At 38.3% G+C, this 21,014-nt stretch overlaps 1 protein-coding gene across 3 annotated transcripts in view; it reads right to left on the bottom strand.

Moving 5' to 3' along the window:
* Window positions 1-1,699: 1,699 nt before the first annotated feature.
* Cnot9 (CCR4-NOT transcription complex subunit 9) overlaps window positions 1,700-21,014 on the bottom strand; it is a 35,883-nt gene continuing 16,568 nt past the window's right edge. For 2 of the 3 annotated variants that reach the window (XM_010611910.3, XM_019205698.2), the window contains exons 5-8: window positions 11,241-11,350; window positions 5,985-6,083; window positions 5,688-5,779; window positions 1,700-4,218 (exon numbers count right to left, since the gene is read on the bottom strand). In XM_010611910.3, coding sequence (XP_010610212.1) covers window positions 4,050-4,218; window positions 5,688-5,779; window positions 5,985-6,083; window positions 11,241-11,350 — 470 coding nt within the window. In that variant the 3' untranslated portion in view covers window positions 1,700-4,049. Of the gene's footprint in view, window positions 4,219-4,727; window positions 4,809-5,687; window positions 5,780-5,984; window positions 6,084-11,240; window positions 11,351-21,014 lie in introns of those variants that run through there. The other variant, XM_033764644.1, reaches the window with a different exon arrangement.

The raw sequence follows: 21,014 nt of genomic DNA, 5'->3' as shown, positions 1-21,014 counted from the left end.
CTGGGATCCAGTCCCTTTTCTTAGCCTGGGAATTTATGAGGTCAGTCACTAAGGTAGGAGCAAGCTGACTTTACCTGATCAGTCTAAGAGTTTATCAATTCTATTTTCCGGGGACTCTTTACTTGGAAATTGTTTTATGTATGTTTTGTTTCACTGACTTTCTAAAATATTCTTTTTGAGATGGGGGGGTCTTGCTATATAATTCAGGCTGGTCTTAGAACCCAGTGGCAATCCTTCTGCCTCAGCCTCCTGAGTACTGGGATTGTAGGTTTGTACCACTACACCCAGCTCTTCCTTCTACCTTTTGAATTTACTATTTATTTTCCAGTTTCTTGACATGAAAAATTAATTTCTGAATCTCAGGCTTTCTTTTATAATGTATGAATTTATAATTTCTTTTAAAAGCACTACTTTAGCTGTACACCTCAGGTTCTTATCACATTATCTTCAATATCATTTAGCTCAAAAGACTGTCTAGTTTCCCATATGATTTCTTCTTTGATCCATTGGTTTAGAACTATAATGCCTAAATTTTAGGAAATCAGGACTTTTTTTCCGGTAGTGGGGACTGAACTCAGGATTTGAGCTTGCGAGGCGGGCACACTGCCAACTGAGCTAAATCCCTCGCCTTGCCTAAGTTTTAAATAAGGAATTTTCAGTTTGTTTTCCGAGTTTGGGCCCTGTATTGTAAAAGAACATCCTATAGTTTTGATTTTTCTGAAAAATCTTGAAGGTTGCTTGATGGTCCAGCTATGATCAATACTAGTAAATCTTCAGGTGCAATTAATGGCAGCACAGGCCTGGTATTCTACAGCACTCGGGGGGCTGAGGCAGGACACCGTGAGTTTGAGGTCAGCTGAGCTACACAGTGAGACCCTGTCTCCAAATAAATAATACCCCTCCAAAGAATGAACATACACACACACAAACACACCCCACACATGCAGGCACACACGCACAGAATCGGGGTAAGAGTGCAGTGTTCTATGTATGTCAATTAAACTAGGTTGTGTAATTAAAAATTTTGCTTGTTATACCTGCTTTTGGAACACATATTAAAATATTTTTCCTAAAATCAAATTCTACATATCAGGAAAGAAAAAATTCATTTCATTCTATGGTTCCCTATTTCAAATGTTTAATTTTTTTTTTTTTTTTTAATTTATGGTGCTGGGGACTGAACCCAGTTCCTTGTGTATACTAAGCATGTGCTCAAGTACTGAGATGTACTCTAGCCTTCCATGAGTTCTTGACAGCAGTAACTTTCTATGTTCCTCTTTCCCTAATCTTTGTATAGTACTAGCAGAGAGCAGAGGCATCCTCTGTAGATAACAAGGAAGGCATGCTCTGAAGGCTACTGATGCTTATTTTACCTGTTTTAGGTCCATGGGCCTTCTAAAGTCCTTGAAAAAAGAAGCTGGAAGTATTTTGCTGAGGGTCAGGCACGGAAACAACTCAAGATGTGCTCCAAGCCCTTCTCTCCAGAGATGAATTACCTTCTCACAGAAACCTTTCTACTCACTGGGAAGAAAGCCAGAAGTCAGGGCCTGTTTCTGAAAGACACTTTTTCTTTCATTTTGGTTACTGGGGACTGAGCCCAGGGCCTCTGCACTGAGCTACACCCCTGATCTTTTTAAATTTTTAGACAGGGTCTTGCTAACTGGCTAAGTTGCCCCAGCTGGGCTTGAATTTACAACTTTCCTGGCTCAGCCTCCCAAAGTGTTGAGATTATAGGCACGTGCCACCATGCCTTGCTGCACGAGACAATTTATCAGGTAAATGGTGCCATCCCAGCCTCCCAAACAGCTTTTGTACATCAGTTGCAGTCTTCTACACTCCTAAAGTACCTATCCATATAGGAATCACCATTACATTCGTGGTAGGGCAGTGTATATGCATAAGGTGTGACAAGGATCATCTGACCAAAGTGGCTGGATATCTGTTGATAGAATAAAACCTCCAGTTAAAAAGAAAAATTATTTTTACAAAAACAGAAGCATGTTTTATTTCAGTCCTGTTGAGAGATGGAAAACACAAAATAAGGGGAGGGGTTCTCTTTATACAATACACAAGACATCAAGACCAAGCACGAGGAATAACACCCATTCTGCCCCTCTCCCAACAACTCCTATGTGGGTTCCAAGGCCAGCTGAGAATAGATGAGACAAGAATTAAGACACTATTGGCACAGTAACATGGCCAATGCACCAAAAGATGGAGAGAGAATGTCCCAGGGAGCAAGGCCCTGGGCCTCAGCTGTTTCCCCAGTGGAGGGGGAATGAGAAAACTTTGGCTCAGCAGGAAGGCGGTTGTCAAAAATCAGGGTTACCCTAGGTGGGTTCTGTAGATCACAAGCTGTGGGCTGAGGGAAGTCAAGATGTCTATCTAGCCCATGCTGGATTCTGCTTTCACCAAGACCTCTCCTCTTCATTTTGGAAGGCAGAGGAATAAGTGCTTATTCTACCCTTCCTACATCTAGGCTATTTACTACTTCCTTGGCTTTAATGAGACAGAAGCCAACTAACAAGGCCGGCTCCCTATGTGAAAGTCGGCTTGAAAGAGCCCTTGAGTTGGCAATACTGCCTCTGCAAAGATTTCTGAATTTGCCCTTATAGATCCTCCTCAAATTTGTTCAGAGACTACAGCTTCAACTGTGTGAGATGTGGACAGAAAAGACTTGGTCCTTCTCTAGAGCTGGACCAGCAATCCCATCTCTGACTGGAGATGGGGATGAGAGAGCAAGTACTAACAGGAAAGGACTGGGGGAGGCAAGGCAGACTACAATAGATTAGGCTCAAGCTTATGGATTGTGAACAGAACAATCTAAAGCTCAGGAAAACGAAGGGGAATTCTCCAACATAGTATGAACAAGTGAAAAATATTTTAGTGACAACCCTGTAATTCCCATGGACAAAAGGAAAAAAAAAAGACTGAGTGGGCAAACAGAGTCCAGCCCTACATCTTAAATGTGAATAAAATAAACCTATTCAGCTAATACTGCTTCAAGTACAATCATGAATACAGATGGAGTCCTAAAATTCATACTAAAAGAATGGGACCAGGTGACCTAGCACCTTAATCCCAAGGTACCTCCCGTTTAAACGTCATCCTGAATATATATTTGAACACTTAAATTTGAAGACTGCCACCCTTCTTGCCACAATATAATACCCTTTCAGGATAGCAGGATGAATTAAGACATCTATTTTAAGTTTAATAGAAGAGAACTGAAAAAGGAAAAGCACTGCAATTTGGAAAAGCTAGCAGCTATAGCCAAAAACAAGGTTTAGGTCCTCATGGCACCCAGGAATAGGAGCAGAAGAATGGGAGAAGGGAAACAGGCGGTGTTTTCCTGCTGTCCTTTGGCTTTACATCTTTCCCCTGCCTTCCATTCCTCCCAACAGCCCGAGGCAGCTATTGGCCTGCCAGAGGGGATGTAATGCCCAGACCAACTTTTTATTGAGCTTATGCAGCTATCAGACTTGTAAACAGTGCCAACTGACAAAAGTTTTGCTGAAAATTACAGCTTGTGTCCACTAACACACCTCTCTCTAGATTAAAAACAAAAAACCCCAAAGTAAACAAATACTGAGAGAGAGAGAATTAAGAGACACATCTTGAGTCTTCCAGGAAGGCAAAGTAAAAAACGCCACATGGCTTGGTCCCAGGCGCTCACATGCCTAGAGTGCTGCTGCTATTACCACTGTCTCCCCTCCTTGCCAAAGGCTGGGCAGAGGAAGGGGAGCAGGGTCATCTTGGGCATGCTGCAAATACAGCATTTGCTGGTGTTGACACCCTTCTGGGGCTGTGGTGGCAGACTGCTGTGTCAGGAGCCCATTTCTCGGGAGTAGCCGAGGGAGCCCAGGTCCTCAAGGCAGCCTGAGATGACAGCCCATCCACCTCAGCAGGGGTACCTTGCCCCTTTTCTCCAGTGCAGTTCAGCATTGAGGTTGTCTATTCCTGGTTGGCGATAAAACCTGAGCTGTTTTCCTCGTAGTTCCCCTTCCCTTCCCCAACTTGGGGGAGTAGTGGGGGGAGACAGGGGAGGATCACTGAGGGGGCAGGGGGATACCCCGGGGATCGGTGACCTGGCCCTCTTGCAGGTTCTTCACCAGTTGTGCAAGCCAGCGTTTCGTGGTGGTGTCATCTTTTAGCACCTGGGCAAAGGTTGTGTCCTTCAGCTGGTCTGGGAGGCACTGCCTGAGTGCTTCACGTGCCCTACATCAGAAACAAACAAACCAACCAGGGAGACCAACAAATAAACCCAGATTTGGGGGCTAGGGAAGAGCCCCTTTCTTAGACACAAATACACAGTATGTGGGAATCTAACTCTGTCAAGTTATAGAGAGAAGCCATTAAAATACTCTAAAACTTATATCAGACACTGGCTCAAAGATCTCTAGGATCTGTAGTCTGCAAACATTTTCAGAATGATATCCCAATGTAGAATTTCATGCAAAGCAAAATGAAATAAAATGGTGCAATAGTTTACTTCATTTCAAACTGCTTTTGATTTATTACAATCAATAATGTCAAAATATCATGTTAAAATAGATGCGTTATAGTAAATGAGATATTCCAAAAACCATTAACAGCAGGTATGACCTCACTTATATATATATATAAGTTAACGAATTTTTATTCTAATTTATCAATTTATGTCTTTACAGAAACTTTCAATTTTATATTAAAAACCTTAATAAGAGATGAATCATAAAAACAAAACTATGGTAGCAGCATTATCAGATGAACTTTAAATGTTTCATTTTCTTTGAAATGATGAACAGCAGAAAGTCAAATCTGAAAACCTAAAAAAGGTAAATGTTAACTATTTATAGGGCTATTCTAAGCAAAGTTATAGTTCTTGTACTTAGGTAAGCAAAATTTTAAATAAACATTTTCAAACTTTGGTGACAGCAGAAACTACTGAAGGACAGGACAGAATGGCCAAGAGAAATAAGAAAGGCTTGAATAACTTAAATGGCACAAAACTGAGTTCACATTAAATCAAGTTATCCCTCTTCCTAGGAATGCAGAAATCATTCCATTACGTGGTTTGTCAGAATCTGAGCCAATGGCTTTCAGCATAAATTATGGATTTACAAAACAGAAGGTCAAACATTTCTAAAATGCATTATATCCACAATGTATGATTCTGGCAGAAAGATTATGAACACAGGAAAATAAAACAATTACCTCAATGACCTCACAGCAATTAGAAAACTGGAAATATAATTTAAGAGCCCTGTAGGCTATGATCCTTTTTAAGAGATTTTTTGAAAGTGTACTTCTCTATCTGACCCTTTGGACTATCAATTGAAAGCTCAAACTGTATCTAAAAGCTTCCCCTGGAATTAGAAATCTACACTCTGGAAATTCAGTACAAGATAATTACAATGGGAAGATACAACTCTGATGGAGTTTTAAATTTAGCACTTTCTTTATATTTCTTTTTTTGAGACCAGGGATCGAACTCGGGACCTTGCACTTGCGAGGCAGGCAGAGGAACCACTAAGCTAAATCCCTAGCCCAGCACTTTAGATTTTAAAAGGAATTTAAGTTTGTTCCAGACAAACTATAGTTAAATCCTTTCCATTTCCTAAAGACAAAGGACCTATGTCGTTAGATGGGGAATATAATGCAGCAGAATATTTCTTTAAAGTCCTCTAAATCCTATAAATGTTTACCTGGGATTATCTGAGAGTCGAAGGTAACATCTTACTACATGCTTCAGTAGACGAGCAGAAGGCTCTTTGGATAGCTGCAGGACCATTTTACCCTGTTTTGCCCCAAATGGAGACGGTAGGAGAAAAAACACAAAATATAAAATAACATCAGAGATTAGATTGCTCAAGAATCATTACAGAAGCTTCTAGAATTATTTAAGTTAGAAGACTTCAGCTGCTCCAGGGCCAAATACAAAGAGTCTACTTTGTGTGATAAGAAGTACAGTAGTTGCAAATGAGGTAGATGAAGGAACTCACCAAGATCATAGCAACATGGGAAAAACGCTCATATGTCTGACATATATAAGCCAAACCAGTGTCATCTAAGAGGATCTTCTGGAGGATGAATGTGGCAACCTGGAGCAAAACAAAAAGTTTAAAAAGTTGATCAAATTTACTATCCAATTGTCTACTCATTTTCCTAGGCACACATCAATCAGAAAACTAAGCAAGCAAAGATGCTCTGTATATCTTGTAAAACTCAATCTACTATATATGTGTAGTACAGAAAATTCATAAATACTACCATACTGTTAGGATTTTTTTCTGAAGACTTTACAAGCCTTAGGTTCACAATAAACCTATAAGGTAAATACTGTTATTCTCATTTTGCATAAAACCAGAGGTAAATTCTAGGTAATTATCAGATTCTAAAAGATGGGGAGGCTTTCTCAGTTAATGAACATCTACCATGTGCAGGTTAAGATCCGAAGTGACAAAGCTATCAAATGGCAGAATTGAGCACCAAACATTATTTGAATACTACATTCTCTTCTCTTTTCTGTGGGCCAAGAGGATTTTAGACATTCAGCTGTTCATCACCTCTTCCAAGTAAGGAAAATAAGACTTTTTCTGTACTTTAAAGATTTTTTTTTGTTTTGTTTTTGAGACAAGGTCTCACTGTGTAGTTCAGGCTAGCCTTGAACTCATGGTGATCCTCCTGCCTCAGCCTCCCAAGTGCTGGGATTACAGGTATGCATCATCATGCTTGCTTGTTCTTAAAATATCTTTGTGTGTGTGTGTGTGTGTGTGTGTGTGTGTGTGTGTGTGTATGTGTGTGTGAGTGTGTGTGTAATCAGGGATTGAACTCAGGACCTTGTGTTTGCCAGGCAGGTGCAGGCACCACTTAACTAAATCCCTGGACCCTTTTCGAATCTTTTTGAAAAATTTTCCAACAGCAATAAACCCTGGCTATAAAGCTTATATCTAGACTCAATTTCCCCTCTCAATTTAAGGCCATCAACTTTTACAAAGAAGAGATTTTAAAATACTACCTTACTTTATATCAGACAATTATTAGAATGATTCTCTTTCTTGGATGCTCAACAAAACCAATTGTGGAAATTACTGTTTTACTGGAGTGTAAAGTGGTAGGCTGAACAGTGGTCCCCAAATAGGTTCTAATCATCAAATCCTAAGAATGTTGCTTTAGATTTATATGGTAAAGATGAGATGAGATTAAGGATCTTTATATAGAGATTATCCATGCAGGCCCTAATTGTAAATTTCCTTGTAACAGAGAGGTAAATGGGCACAGTAGTGCACACCTATAACCCCAGGACTCAAGAGGCTGAGGCAGGAGGATCACCATAGGTTTGAGGCCAGCCAGGGCTAAAAAATGAATTCAAACCTAAATTACCATCAGCCTAAACTACTGTTCATAGTGAGACCCTGTCTCAAAAACAAAAAAAAGGGAGGTAGAGAAAGATTTAACCACAAAAAAGATGGCAATATAAGGACAGACAGATTCAAACATGCTGCACCATTGATTTAGCTCTGAAGATGGAGTCAGGAGCCAAGGAATATAAGGAATAAAGTTCCAGAAGCTGGAAAAGGTAAGGAAAGGGAATCTCCTCTATAACCTACAGAGGGAGCATTGCTCAGCTGACATCCTGACTTTAGCTTAGTGTAAATGATCCGTAATTTCCAAATTGTGACAATACATTTGTATGATTTTGAGCTCCTAAACTTATGGTAATTTGTTGTAAGATCCACACAGGGCAATATAAACATATTAAAGTATGTAAATGCACTAATCTTAAGTGGTCTTGATGAGTTTTTAATCTACATACATACCTCAGTACTGGAATAAGATTAAAATGTTTCTGGCAACTCAGAATTCTAGTATTCCCTTGTACCTTTCCCTGGAAATATCTGTGCTTCAGAGGTAAACATCATTCTAATTTATTGCCATTACTTGGTTTTGCCTGTCCTTGAACTTCACAAAAATGAAATCATACAGTACCAACTCATATGTGTCTGGTTTCCTCCATTCAACATGCCAATGAGAGCCATCCATATTACATATATCAGCAGTTCAAGCTTTTCAATTACTGTGTGGTTTATTTTGTGACAATATTACAACAAATCCATCCTTGATAAATGACACTATCAGCATTCTAATATATATTTCAGTGCACATGAGAACCCATTTCTCTTGAATATACACATAGGAGTGGGGCTACTAGGTCATAGGTAGGCTTATGTTTAGATTTAATGGACACTGGCAAACAGTTTTCCAAAACAGTTAACACTGTACATTCACCTAGAGAAATTTAAATACACACATAAACACACACACACGACCAAACTTTACCATCCTGGGGAATTATTCAGTAGGTTATAGGTGGGACCTGGACATTTATATTTCTAAAGTATTTCACACAACAGCCCTGACTTAATCTTTGCTGTACTAGGTACCTATTATAAACTCAGTGCTGCATATAAAAAGTGAACATGACTGTGTGCATGGAACAAAGGAAGCAAAGCCAGAAAAAGGGCAGGATATGGGAACTATTCTAGCTGAACAGTTAAAGGCTAAAAATCTAGAGACAGGACAGATTTTAGATCTGGACAAGTGGAAAAGGGAAGGATTGTTAGAATGGGGGGTTCTTGGAATAAGGAATAATCAAATTGCTTACTATAAAAAACGGCACTTGGCAGGAATATTCACTATATTTTGACCATACCTTGCAAAAGACACTAAATGATATAGTTCTTCCAGAATTGCTTCAGAAAGTGGCAAGAATGATGACTGAAGTGTGTTTGAAGAGGCGGAATACTTTGAGAGGGATTAATGGCAATGTGTCTTTTACTATAAGATTTTTTGCATTTAAAATATTCACTGTATCTTTCAGTCTCCCCTTCTAAGTTCACCAAGACATCTTTCTTCAACTAAAAATTTAGTAGTTTGGCTAGGGATGGTGACACAAGCCTATAGTCCCAGATCACCAGGAGGCTGAGGCAGGAGGACTGCAAGTCTGAGCCCAGCTTAGACAACTCTATGACTTAGCAAGACCCTGTCTCAAAATTAAAAACAAATCAAAACAAAACAAAGTCCCACAAAATGTAGTTCATATATTTTGAGATGGTCTCAGACTTGTGCACATGTTGTTCATCCAGTTCAGCCCCATAATTAGCTGAACTACAGGCATGTACCATCGTGCCTGGATTATAATCACGTCACGTCCCCAAATTTCAGAAAATGTGAGTAAAGAGAAGTTTTTCAACTTAAGAACTTAAAATTCATAAATATTTATAGATATGAACAAAACTATGAAAAGTAAAAACTACTTCAATCCTCTCAATGTAATAATACTGTATAATCAAATTATCAAATTGAGCTTCTCTCTGATGCTTAACAACCATAATTTATCCCATCTATCTGATGAAGGAAAAGTAGTGAGAAGGTAGAAAATGCTGTTAGAAGAGATACTGGCAATGGAAACAGAGAATTGAAAAGATCAAAAGTTGAAAGTGATGGGAAAACAATGACTATGACAAGGTACTTATATTTCTTTTTGCTTCTTTTTTTGGTACTGGGGATCAAACTTGGAACCTTGTGCTTGCAAGGCAGGTGGTAGCACCACTGAGCTAAATAGCTGGTCCTGCTTTTTGGTTTCTTGCTATGTAGTCCAGGCTGGCCTTGAACTCACTCTGTAGCCTAGGATGGCCTTGAACTCACAGCGATCCTCCTGCCCCAGCATCCCAAGTCCTGGGATCACAGGCATGTACCATCACACAGGGCTTCCATGACAAAGTACTTATGCTCTATGTCTTAGTCTCCTGAGTAATTTGGGAATCACTATATCAATGATGCTAAAGTAGTTTGACAACTGGAACAATTTGCCAGGGTCTTGCAAACGCAAGGTCTCAAGTTCAACCCTCGGTAACAAAAACAAAAACAAAAACAAAACAAACAAACAAAAAAGAGTACACTGCGATTTAGCTCAGTGGTACCACCACCTGCTTTGCAAGCACAAGATCCTGAGTTCAATCCCCAGTACCCCCACCGCAGAAAAAGCCAGACATAAGGATAAATGATAGCTGAAAACAGAAAAGTTTCTAAGTGGGTGGATGGATGATCAGTATTGATCTCACATGCCTATTAGCCTTCTACATTCAAAAGAAGGCTAGGTTCTTAAACATTTTATGTGTTCTGGGGAAAAAGGTGTTATATATTCCCCTTTAGGCATCTGAAGAGAGCTATGAACTCTTTGGAAGTAAAGTAATTGACTTAAAGCTTATGTCATAGCCAGGTATGGTGGCACAAGGCTGTAATCACAGCACTCTGGAAGGGTGAGGCAGCAGGATCGAGAGTTTGAGTCCAGCTTGGGCAATAAAAGATAAAAAAGGTGTTGGAGATGTAACATGCTCAGTACAGAGGCCCTGGGTTCAATCCCCAGTACCTGCTCCTACACACAAAAAAGAAAATGCAAGGAATATGGTATTCTAAGAAAGTTTGATATAAGATTATCATATGAATTTCAAAAATTATAGAAAAGAAGGAAACTTCATTTACAAAGGAAAAATTTGGTTGGCTTAAGCCTTGATGGTAACATTCAATGCCAGGAGACAAGAGGGCTAGGGCATCAGAATTCTCAGAGAAAAATGAGACAATAATTTTATCTAGTTATGCTGCCAAGCATAGAGTTCACAGTAAGCAAAAGCTCAAGTATATATACTTGACTATGCATAAAAAATATCTGGAATAATACACTTATGTATTACCTGTAGAAGATGTAGATTCAAAGAAAAAAAGAGATTCAGTGTTTAACTTGGGCCTATTTGTCGGGGAGGGGATACCGGAAATTGAACTCAGCCCCCTGCCCTCCTTTTTTCTTTCAGTTTTTGAGACAGTCTTGCTATGTAGCCCAGGCTGGCCTCAAACTTGTGGAGATTCTCCTATCTCAGCCTCCCTAGTGCTGGAATTATAGGTGTGTGCCACCATACCCGGCTTTTGCATTGAGCTACATTCCTTTACAGGGCCTTGCTAAATTGCTAAATGCCCAGCCTGTTCTCAAACTTTTGATACTCCTGCCTCAGTCTCCCAGAGTACTGAGATTACAGGCATGCACCACTACACCTGGGTAGATCTATGTTTTTTAATGATCATTTTATAACATTTTTATTGAAAAGAAAAATATTCAGAAGGTACAAAAAGCTGAAAATAGGCAGAAAATGATCCTAGACCATAAAGAAACTGCTCAAGAGCCAACACAATATAGAATGTACCGTTTTAGAAAGCTCACTTCCAGATTCCATAATGCGCAAACACAAAGGAATAATTTCTGTTGTCAATAAAAAGTTGATTACTTCTTGCTCATCTGTTTTCACCAAGGCCCCTGAAGAAAATATGAAGAAAAGTATTTTAGAGCCAGAGCTTCTAGTTAAATGAACTATTTACTGCTCACCAAGCAAGTTGTGGAATTTAAATAACAGAGTACAAAGCTGTCACTTCTATTTCAAGGAATCAGATTCATACTAATGTAAAAAAACATAACAACAGAGAGAGAAAAAAAGTGTGTGAAGAGAGAGATATGGAGATAGAGAGAAAAGCACAGGTTGACTTCATTAGTCATCACTAAAAGAGGAGGGACCGAGTTTGGTCCATCATGTAGTTAGCAGTAGTTTAGTTATCTAAATATTTTTAGTGTTCTTATTAGATAATCTTACAATAACAGCACAGAAGTCTATTCTCTACATACTTTAGATAAAAAGGACCACACTGAAACACACAGTATTGACTGACTCTACATTAATCAGTATTAACCCATAGTTCCATGTAACAAAGAAACAGTGCCAGTTAGAATCCTTTTTTTTTTTGGGTACGGGGGATTGAACTCCGGACCTTGTGCTTGCAAAGCAGGCAGCGAGAACCACTGAGCCAAATCCCAAATCCTGGCCCTAGAATCATACTTTAAAGTAGGTATCAACAAATATTTCTCTCTTGTTGTCTTTTCCCCAAAGAGCACAAACACTGTAGGGCACAACCAGAAGAAAAAGTTCCAAATAAGAAATAACACACTTAGTTTCTAATGTTGGTTCCACAACTGGCTTACCTAAATGATAGTTACTTTGCCTTTGCAGATCTGTTTCTTTTTTCTTTCTTTCGTTTTTTTTTTGGTGGTACTGGGATTGAATCTAGGGTCTTCACTGAGCCACATCTCCAGTCCTTTTTATTTTTTATTTGAGTTGGGTCTCACAAAGTTGCCTAGTCTGGTCTTGAATTTATAATCATTTTACCTCAGCTTCCCAGAACATATACCTGAGATTACAGGTATATAGCACCATGCCCGGCTCTGTAGGCCTGATTCTTTATAAAATAAGTCAGAACAGATGACTCATAAAGTTCATCCCAATTGTAGCCCCTGATATTATCAAGTGATAATGCTGACCAGGTGACATCTTTTCCATTTTGTATGCAGGAAAGCAGAGCTCCATTAAACAAATGACTGTACCTTGAGCTGCTCAATGCATCCAAGATTCTGGTAAGGGCACTTTTCCTGGCTTTCAGAAGTCTACATTCTTGCTTGTGTTCTCCCATGATAGGGACAGAAAGAGAGGAAGCCCTCTGATATCTCTGCTTATAAGGATACTAATCTTACCTTCAGTGTCATACCCTCATATTCTCATCTAAATCTAATTACTTTTCCAAATCTTCATCTCCAAATGCTACCACATTAAGGGGTAAGGTTTCAACATAAAAATCTGAAAATACAGATTAGTCCATAGTAATCACCTTATTAATTTCTAGAAGAAAAAAAAAATCCTGCTAGAATTTTGTTCCAATTGCTCAGAATCTATCGATCAGTTTGAGAAGCGGTAAACAAAAATAAAACACCAAAATCTCAAACAAACTAAAAAATAAACAGTATTGGGAATCAAACCCAGGGCCTTGTGTTTGCTAGGGAAGTACTCCACCTCTGTGATCTATATCTTCAGGTCAAGAGCTGATGTCTTAACATTGAATTGAGGATATGCCAATGAACTTGGTATCCCTCTGCATTTACTTAAGTCTCATAAAAAAAATTCAATCCCTGGACTAGGGATGTAGCTCAGTGATGCAGTACCTGCCTAGCAAGTGAAAGGCCCCGAGTTCGATTCCCACAATATATTAAAAAAATTCAATCTCCAATTGTTTACTGCCAATATAAGAAATATTATTGATTTTTGCATACCAACCTTATAACCTACAACTTTCCCAAATTCCCTAGTTCCAGTAGGCTTTGCAGGGACAGATTCTTTGGGATTTTTCTATGTAAGTATGTTGTCTGTGAATAGTTTTATTTCGTCCTTTCTGCCAATTTTTTTTGTTTGTTTCACTGCATTAACTAGGATGTTCAGTATATTAAACAGGAGGAGTAAGAACAGACATTCTTACTTTATTCTCAATCTTAGGGGGAAGTATTTAGTTTTCATAATTATGGTCTTAACTATCACATTGCTGCCCGAGAAACTTCTGTATTCCTAGAGTTTGCTGAGATATTTGTTTTGGAGTTCTGAAGATGGAAAACAGCTTTTAAACATGCTACCACTATGCTGTTTTTTTTTTTTTTTTAAATTTTTTTTTGTATAGGTACATTTTATTTGGTTTTTTTTTTGGTACCGGGGATCAAACTTGGGTCCTTGTGCTTGCAAGGCAGGCAGCAGAACCACTGAGCCAAATCCCCAGCCTGGTACACTTTAGATATACATATAACATTCATCATGTGAAATTTGTACCTGCACGGTAAATCTTGCTGCTTTTTATCCCAATTTCCCTCACCTACTGTAAACCCTTCTTCCCGTCTTCATGAAAGCTGTTTCCATTTTTTTCTTGTCCCTTCCTCCCCTTTTCATTTGAGCATTTTCTTTCCATTTCCCAATATCTATCATACATTTTGGTTCCTTATTTATACTTTTGGTTTCTCACACCAGAGAAACAATGATATTAAACATATGTGCCTCAATTATTTCATTTGATTATAGTTTCTAGGTATATCCATTTAGCTAGAAATGTCTCAAGCTCATCTTTATGGCAGAGTAGTACTCCACTGTATTAAAAAAACACACACAACTTCATCCATTCATCAGTTGACGGGCATTTGGGCTGTTTCCAGGATTTAGCTATTACAAACTGTGCTGCTATAAACTTGGGTGTGCATATATCACTTAATTCTTTCTGGAAGATACCAAGAAGGGGAACAGCTGGGTCAATTAGAACCTCTACTTTTATTTTTTGAGGGCTATCCACAGGATTTCCATAGTGGTTGCACCACTCTATACTCCCAACAGCAGTGGAGAGGGGTTCCCTTTTCCCCACAGCCCTTCCAGTATTTGCTATTGGCTGATTTCTTGATCACAGCCATTCTTTCTGCAATGAGATGGAATCTCAGTGTTGTTTTAATTTGCATCTCTCAAATGACCAGTAGCGTTAAACATTTTTTCATGTATTTGTCATTTGCACTTTTTCATCTGAGAAGTGTCTATTCATTTCAGATGTCTATTTTTGGAGGGGGGGGTTCTGATTTTTTTATATTTTCCAGATATTAGTCCTTTGTCTGAGGAACTGTTGCCAAATTTTATTTTTTCATTCGGTAAGTTGTCTCTTCACTCTGTTGGTGATTTCTTTTGCTGTGCAAAAGCTTTCTATTAAGATGAGATCCCAGTTGCTTCTTGTAATATTTCCAATGTGATTGGGCTTCGTTCATGACATCTTTGCCTACACCAATATCTTCAGGAGTTCTACCTATTCTATCTCCCAGGATATTTAGTGTTTCTCCTTTGATATTTAGCTCTTTGACCCATTTTAATTTTAGTTTAGTGCATGGTGAAGGATATGGGTCTAGTTTTATTCTTCAGCATGTGGAAAGCCAGCTTTTCAAGCACCGTTTATTAAAGAGGCTTTCTTCTATTGAAGGTGTTTGGCTCCTTTGCCAAAGATAAGGTGGCCGAGCAGTGTGTTTGAAGTATGTTTCTGCATCTTCTAATCTGTTCCATTGATCCTCAGGTCTGTTATTTTGCCAGTACCATGCTGTCACAGTAGCTTTGTAGTATAATTTCAAGTAAGGGATTGTGATGCTCACTGCCTTACCTTTGTTACCTAGAACTGCTTTTCTATGTAGGTCTCTTCTGGTTCCAAATAAATTTTAGAATTGTTTTTTCAAATTCTGTGAGATGTTACTGGTAATTTGATTGGAGTTGCATTAAATCTGTATAACAATTTTATAAGTATGGCCATTTTCACTATATTAGTTCTTCCTATCAAAGAACAAGGGCTACTTTTTCATTTTCTGATATCTTCTTTGTTCTCCTTTTTCAAGAGTACTGTAGTTTTCAATGTAAAGGTCTTTTACTTCCTTCCTCAGATTCCTAGGTATTTCATTTTTTTTGGATGCTATTGTGTAGGCTCCCTAATTTCTCTCTTAGTGAGTTTGTGTACAGGAATGCTATTGATTTCTGAGTGTTGACTTTGTATCCAGCTACATGACTGAATTTGGTTCTTAAATCTGGAAGTCTTTTGGGGTCGTCCATCCTCAAATAATGACAATGAAACCTTTTCCTTTACTATCCTTATTCCTTTTATTTCTTTCTATTGTCTAATTGCTCTGGCTAATGCTTCCAGAACTATGTTGAATGAGAGTGATGATAATGGGGGGCCAGGGATTTAGCTTAGTGGTGCTGCTGCCTGACTCACAAGAACAAGGTCCTGAGTTCGATCCCTGGCACACACACAAAAAAAATGGTGACAGTAGGCATCCTTGTTTTGTTCCTGATTTTAGAAAATTTTCACTTTTTGTCCATTTAGTATGGTGTTGGCTATTCGTTTGTCAGAGATGGCTTTTATTAGATTGAGCTAAAAACCATGTATTTCAATTTTCTGTAGGGTTTTTATCATGAATGAGTGTTGGACTTGTGCTTTTTCTGCATCTATTGAGAGGATCATATTGTTATTTGGCCTTGGCTCTGTTAATGCAGTTAATATAGATTACATTTATTGATTTCTCTATGCTGAACCATCCCTGCATCTCTGGGATGAATCCTACTTGGTCATGGAGTATAATCTTGATGATCTGCTGCATTTTGTTTGCTTACTAAGGATTTTTGCGTCTATGTTCTTTAAGGAGATTGGCCTACAGTTCTCTTTTTTTGTTGGATCCTTCTCTGGTTTTGGTATCAGGGTAATGCTTGCATCTAGCAATAAATTTGGGAACTGTTTCCCTTTCAATTTCATTAGAGTTTGAGAAGTAGGAGCATTAGGCCTTCTCTAAATTTCCTGTAGAATTTGGCAGCAAATCCATCAGGGCCTGGGGCTTTTCTGTATTGATAGGTTTTAAATTACATGTTCAATTTCATTGACTGATACTGCATTATTTAGAATTTTTATATCTTCTTGATTCAGCTTTGATGATTCATATGGATCTGGGAATCTGTCCATTTCTTCTGTGATTTCCATCTTTTTAGAATGCAGGTTCTTGAAGTAGGTTTTGATGATCTTCTAGATTTCTGCAGGATCCATTGTGACTTTATCCTTTTTATTCCTAATTGCATGGATCTGAGTCTTTCCTTTTTTTGGATAAGGATGTCTGAGTGATTTATCAATTTTATTTAATCTTTCAAAGAACCAACTCCTCAATTCTTTGTATTGTTTTCTTAGTCTCCATTGCATTAATTTATGCTCTGATCTTTATAATTTTCTCCCTGGTACAAGCTTTGGGCTTGACTTGCTCTTCTTTTCCTAGAAGCTTGAGGTTGAACATTAGGTTATTTGAACTTGATCTTTTTTTCTGATGTGAGACCCCTTAGGAAATGACTGCTTCTCTGGGTTTTGAAAAACTATCTCTTCAATTTAGTAGGGGTGAGAGGTTGCGGCCTATTTGGCCTAGCTCCTGGTTCTTGTGAGACTGGCCTACAGTACTGTTTACTTAGGCAATCTCAGTCTTGGCATACCAGGAAGAACAACTGATTAGAACAATTATATTACCTTGGCTAAAGTAGTATAATCAGCAATAACAACGGTATCAAATATAGCCTAGAAAATGACAAACAGTGGTAACTTTGAGTTTGCCACTTTTAATCATATGAACTATATTTGTGGTTATACAACAAAATCTAAAATGAACCAGAAAATTGTATACAGTAAATATGCCCTCAATATGGTGATTTTACCCTCAGGGAAAAAAATCTTAAAAGGGCTTAGGGAGAAAAAAATAGAGAAACAGAAGTGGAAGAGATTAGAAAGAAGGCTGGAGGACAAAGGAAGATTACACGAACTTTGAGAAAGTGGTAAAGAAGATGAGAAGGAAAGAGAGAAGGGAGAAATGAAAGAGGTACAGAAAACAAAAAATTATAAAGTGTTTTTTGGGCTTTTTGGGGGGTACCAGGGATCGAACTCAGGTCCTTGCGCTTGCAAGTCAGGAGGCGGAACCACCGAGCTAAATCCCCGGCCCTATGAACTATGTTCACACACATAAAAACAAGATCAAGAAAAACCAAAATAAAACAGAAACAAACAAAAGAAGAAGAAGAAAAAAAAACAACAAAAGCCCACTTTAGGGCATGCTTCTGTTGTCACTGGTAGACAGAGTGGGCAGGCAGAGTCCAGATATGTGCTGATTAATCCCAGCAAACCAGCCTCAGATTTACTATGGTTAGTGGATAATTCCAGCAAGCCTGTACCTTCAGTTCCAACAAAGTTCACACTGTTTTCTAGCTATGAGGCTGGAATTTGATTTGTTTAGCCTGCAACACTCTGTGAGCTTACTGCTGGTTTGAATTGGGTTCCTTGACCTCCTGCTGTCTTGAACTCAGTTCTACCTCACTCTGGCCCTGGGAGCCACTAGATGGAGTCAGCCCACAGCTGAACTGACTTCCAAACTCAGTTGGCCTCTCTCCAAGATGGCTATTGGCCAAATGCCCTCTCCTGGGAGACATCTGAACCCAAATAACTCACCAGCCACTGCAGTCCAGTGAGTCCACTGCTCTGTTCCACTAATGTGTTTTTCTGTGGAGGACTCTGGGCTCACCAGTAGTCACTGTGCATCTGCAGGTTTGAACTGTCCTTCCCACTCAGTGAATCAGGACTCAGGGAGAAAGTGACCCTTGTATCCTACTTGTCCTGTGTTGAGGTCTCTCTTTGCTTTCCTTGTGGGCTTCAATTCTTTTTTTTTTTAGTACTTTAAACTTGTTTAATGATGAAATGTACTCCATGATAGAACATCAAATTACAAATAATTATTTCAATTCCTTTATTAACGCAGATCTTTAACATTTCCTAAGATGCCATGGTTTATAGATATGTACATACCTATGAGTGATACTCAAGTGTTTATATCCCAGGTACCTTTCCTAGGTCTAGAACATTTCCATTTATTCTCTCAAGAGTTTCCAGAGATTTCTTACAATTTCCATATTACCCCATTCATCTTACCACCCAGATACAGTAAATGTTTAGAAAAAATTTAAAATTCACCATTTGTTGTTTGTGTTCAAATAAATGCTGAATGTTTTGCCGCAAGTAATTAATGAAGCAATATTAAGCCTGAACACAGTTGGAGATTTTGAAAGAGATTTTAGAAACTGTCTTTTGCAGTATTTTCACAGTTTATTGAAATCAAAATAAGGCTAACTTATCTTTCCAACAGACAAATGAAATTCTCTCAGACCAAATATGTGTTGCTGCATATGACCTTCAAGATTTATAGAAGGACTAAGTTATTTACAGTTCATGAGACATTCTGTGAGATTTTTTCCACATTCATACTATGCATTAGGTGATGCTGTCAATAAGATAAGCATTGTCAAAGTATCCCAGAGTGAAATAAACCTATGATTCCAAGTAACAAATGGAAATGGACATTTTATTATGCCATCCAAAATATATTTCATTTTTTAAAAATTAGAATTCTCTTATGATTTGTGAAGATACATCCTTAGATCAACAAATATACATCCCATCTTTTAACAATAACCACTATAAAGAGCTTTACAAATAGTAAACAACTCAAATGAAGGACTTCTTCCCATTTCAATTCTTAATTCAGACCTTTGTTGGGTCCCAGGGACTCAATTCTTTCCTTCTTCTTTTCCTCACATTGCTATATTCAAGTGTCTGGAGTCCAAATGGTGGAGGTGCTGTTTCTCTGCTGTTTACTACTCCACCATCTTCCCAGAATGCTTTTTTTAAGGAGAGGTTTAATTTGTCTTATAAGCTCAGTTTTTAAAAATCATGAATGGATATTATGGATATTGAATTTGACAAATGTTTTTAAAAATTTATTTACAGAAATGACATTTCTTGTTTCTTTTTTGTTTGTTTTTTGAGATGGGGTCTTGCTATGTTATGTAGCTAAGGCTGACCTTGAACTCCCTGTGTAGTCCAGCTGGCTTCCAACTGTGGCAATCCTCCTGCTTCAGCCTCCCGAGTGCTGGAATGACAGGTTTGTCACAATGCCCAGCTTTTTTTTTGAGACAGGGTCTTGCTATATTTCAGGCTGGCCTTGGACTTACTCTGTGGTCCAAGCTGGCCCTAAACTGAGTGATCCTTATGCATCAGCCTCTCAAGTGCTGGGATTATAGGTGTGTATCATCATGCCAGCATGATTTTTCTTTAATCTGTTTATATTGTCAATCATATTGATTGCTTTTTTTGAAAAGTTGAACTGGATTCATATTCCTGTGATAAACCCCACTTGGTCACCATGATTCCTTTTATATACTGTTGGATCTGATATGAGCATTTTTTCAAGGAATTCTATATCTGCATTCACAAAAGATATTAGTGTGTAGTTTCCCTTTTTTGTAATCACCCCCCTCACATTGAGGACTGAACCTACGGCTTTCATATTAGGTATAGTCCTAATGCTTTATTTATTTATTTTTGGATTTTTTTTTTTTTTTTTTTTTTTTTGTTTTTTTTTTTTTTTTTTTTTTTTGGTTTTTTGAGACAGGGTCTCACTATGTAGTTCAGACTGCTTTGGAACTCACTGTGTAGCCAAGCCTGGTCTTGAACTCTCAGCGGTCCTCCTGCCTCAGCCTCCCTAGTGCTAGGATTATAGGCGTGTGCCACCATGCCTGGCTTATTTTTGGATTTTTGAGACAAAGTCTTGCTGTGTAGTTCAGGCTGGCCTTAAACTCACAATGTAGCCCAGGCTGCCCTTGAACTTGCAGTGATCCTCCTGCCTCAGTCTCCTGAGTGCTGGAATGATAGAGGTGTGCTACCATGCCCAGTAAGTCCTTCATTTTTTATTTTGAGACAAAGTCTCACTAAATCGCTAAGTTGCCCAGGCTGGGCTTGAACTTGTGATCCTTGTGTCACAGCCTCCTAAAATTCAGGATTATAGGTATGTGCCACCATGCTTGGCTGTCTTTCTTTTTTTCTTTTTAATATCAGAGTAATGTTAGTCTCAGTGTTGAGAAGTATTCCTTCCTCTCTGTCTTTGGAAAAGATAGAGAATTGGTTTATTTCTACTTTAAAAATTTGGGGGCCATGGATTTAGTTCAGTGGTTCCACCACCTGCCAGGCAAGCACAAGGACATGAGTTTGATCCCCGGTACCAAAAAAAAAAAAAAAAAAAAATTTTATGTAATTCTCTACTAAAGCCATTTGGGCCCAGAATTATCTATGATGGAAAGTTAAGTATAAAGTAATTAATAATCAGATTATCCATTTCTTCTTGAGTACCATTTGGTAAACAGTGTCTTTTAAGAATTTTTCCATTTCACCTATATATTATCAATTTTTGAAGACTTTTTAGTGTACTAGCATTCCCTAATTGTCCTTTATGATTCCGTAGTCTTTAATAACGTATACTCTTTCATTCTTAGCTGTAAATTTCTTTTTCCATCCTCAGTGTGGTTAGTCTTATGAATTTTATTGACTTTTCTCCTAAAGAATTAAGTTTTGGTTTCTTCCTTTTGTTAAAAAAAAATGGTGTTGACATCTTGTGCATGCTACATAAGCACTCTATAACTGAGCTATATTGTTTGGTTTCATTAATTTTTTTTTTTTTTTTTTTGGTTTTGGGG

This window comes from Fukomys damarensis, unplaced genomic scaffold (genome assembly GCF_012274545.1).
Source record: "Fukomys damarensis isolate Sample0158 unplaced genomic scaffold, DMR_v1.0_HiC HiC_scaffold_16, whole genome shotgun sequence".
Taxonomy (NCBI): Eukaryota; Metazoa; Chordata; class Mammalia; order Rodentia; family Bathyergidae; genus Fukomys; species Fukomys damarensis.
This window is presented reverse-complemented; position numbering and strand designations above follow the sequence as displayed.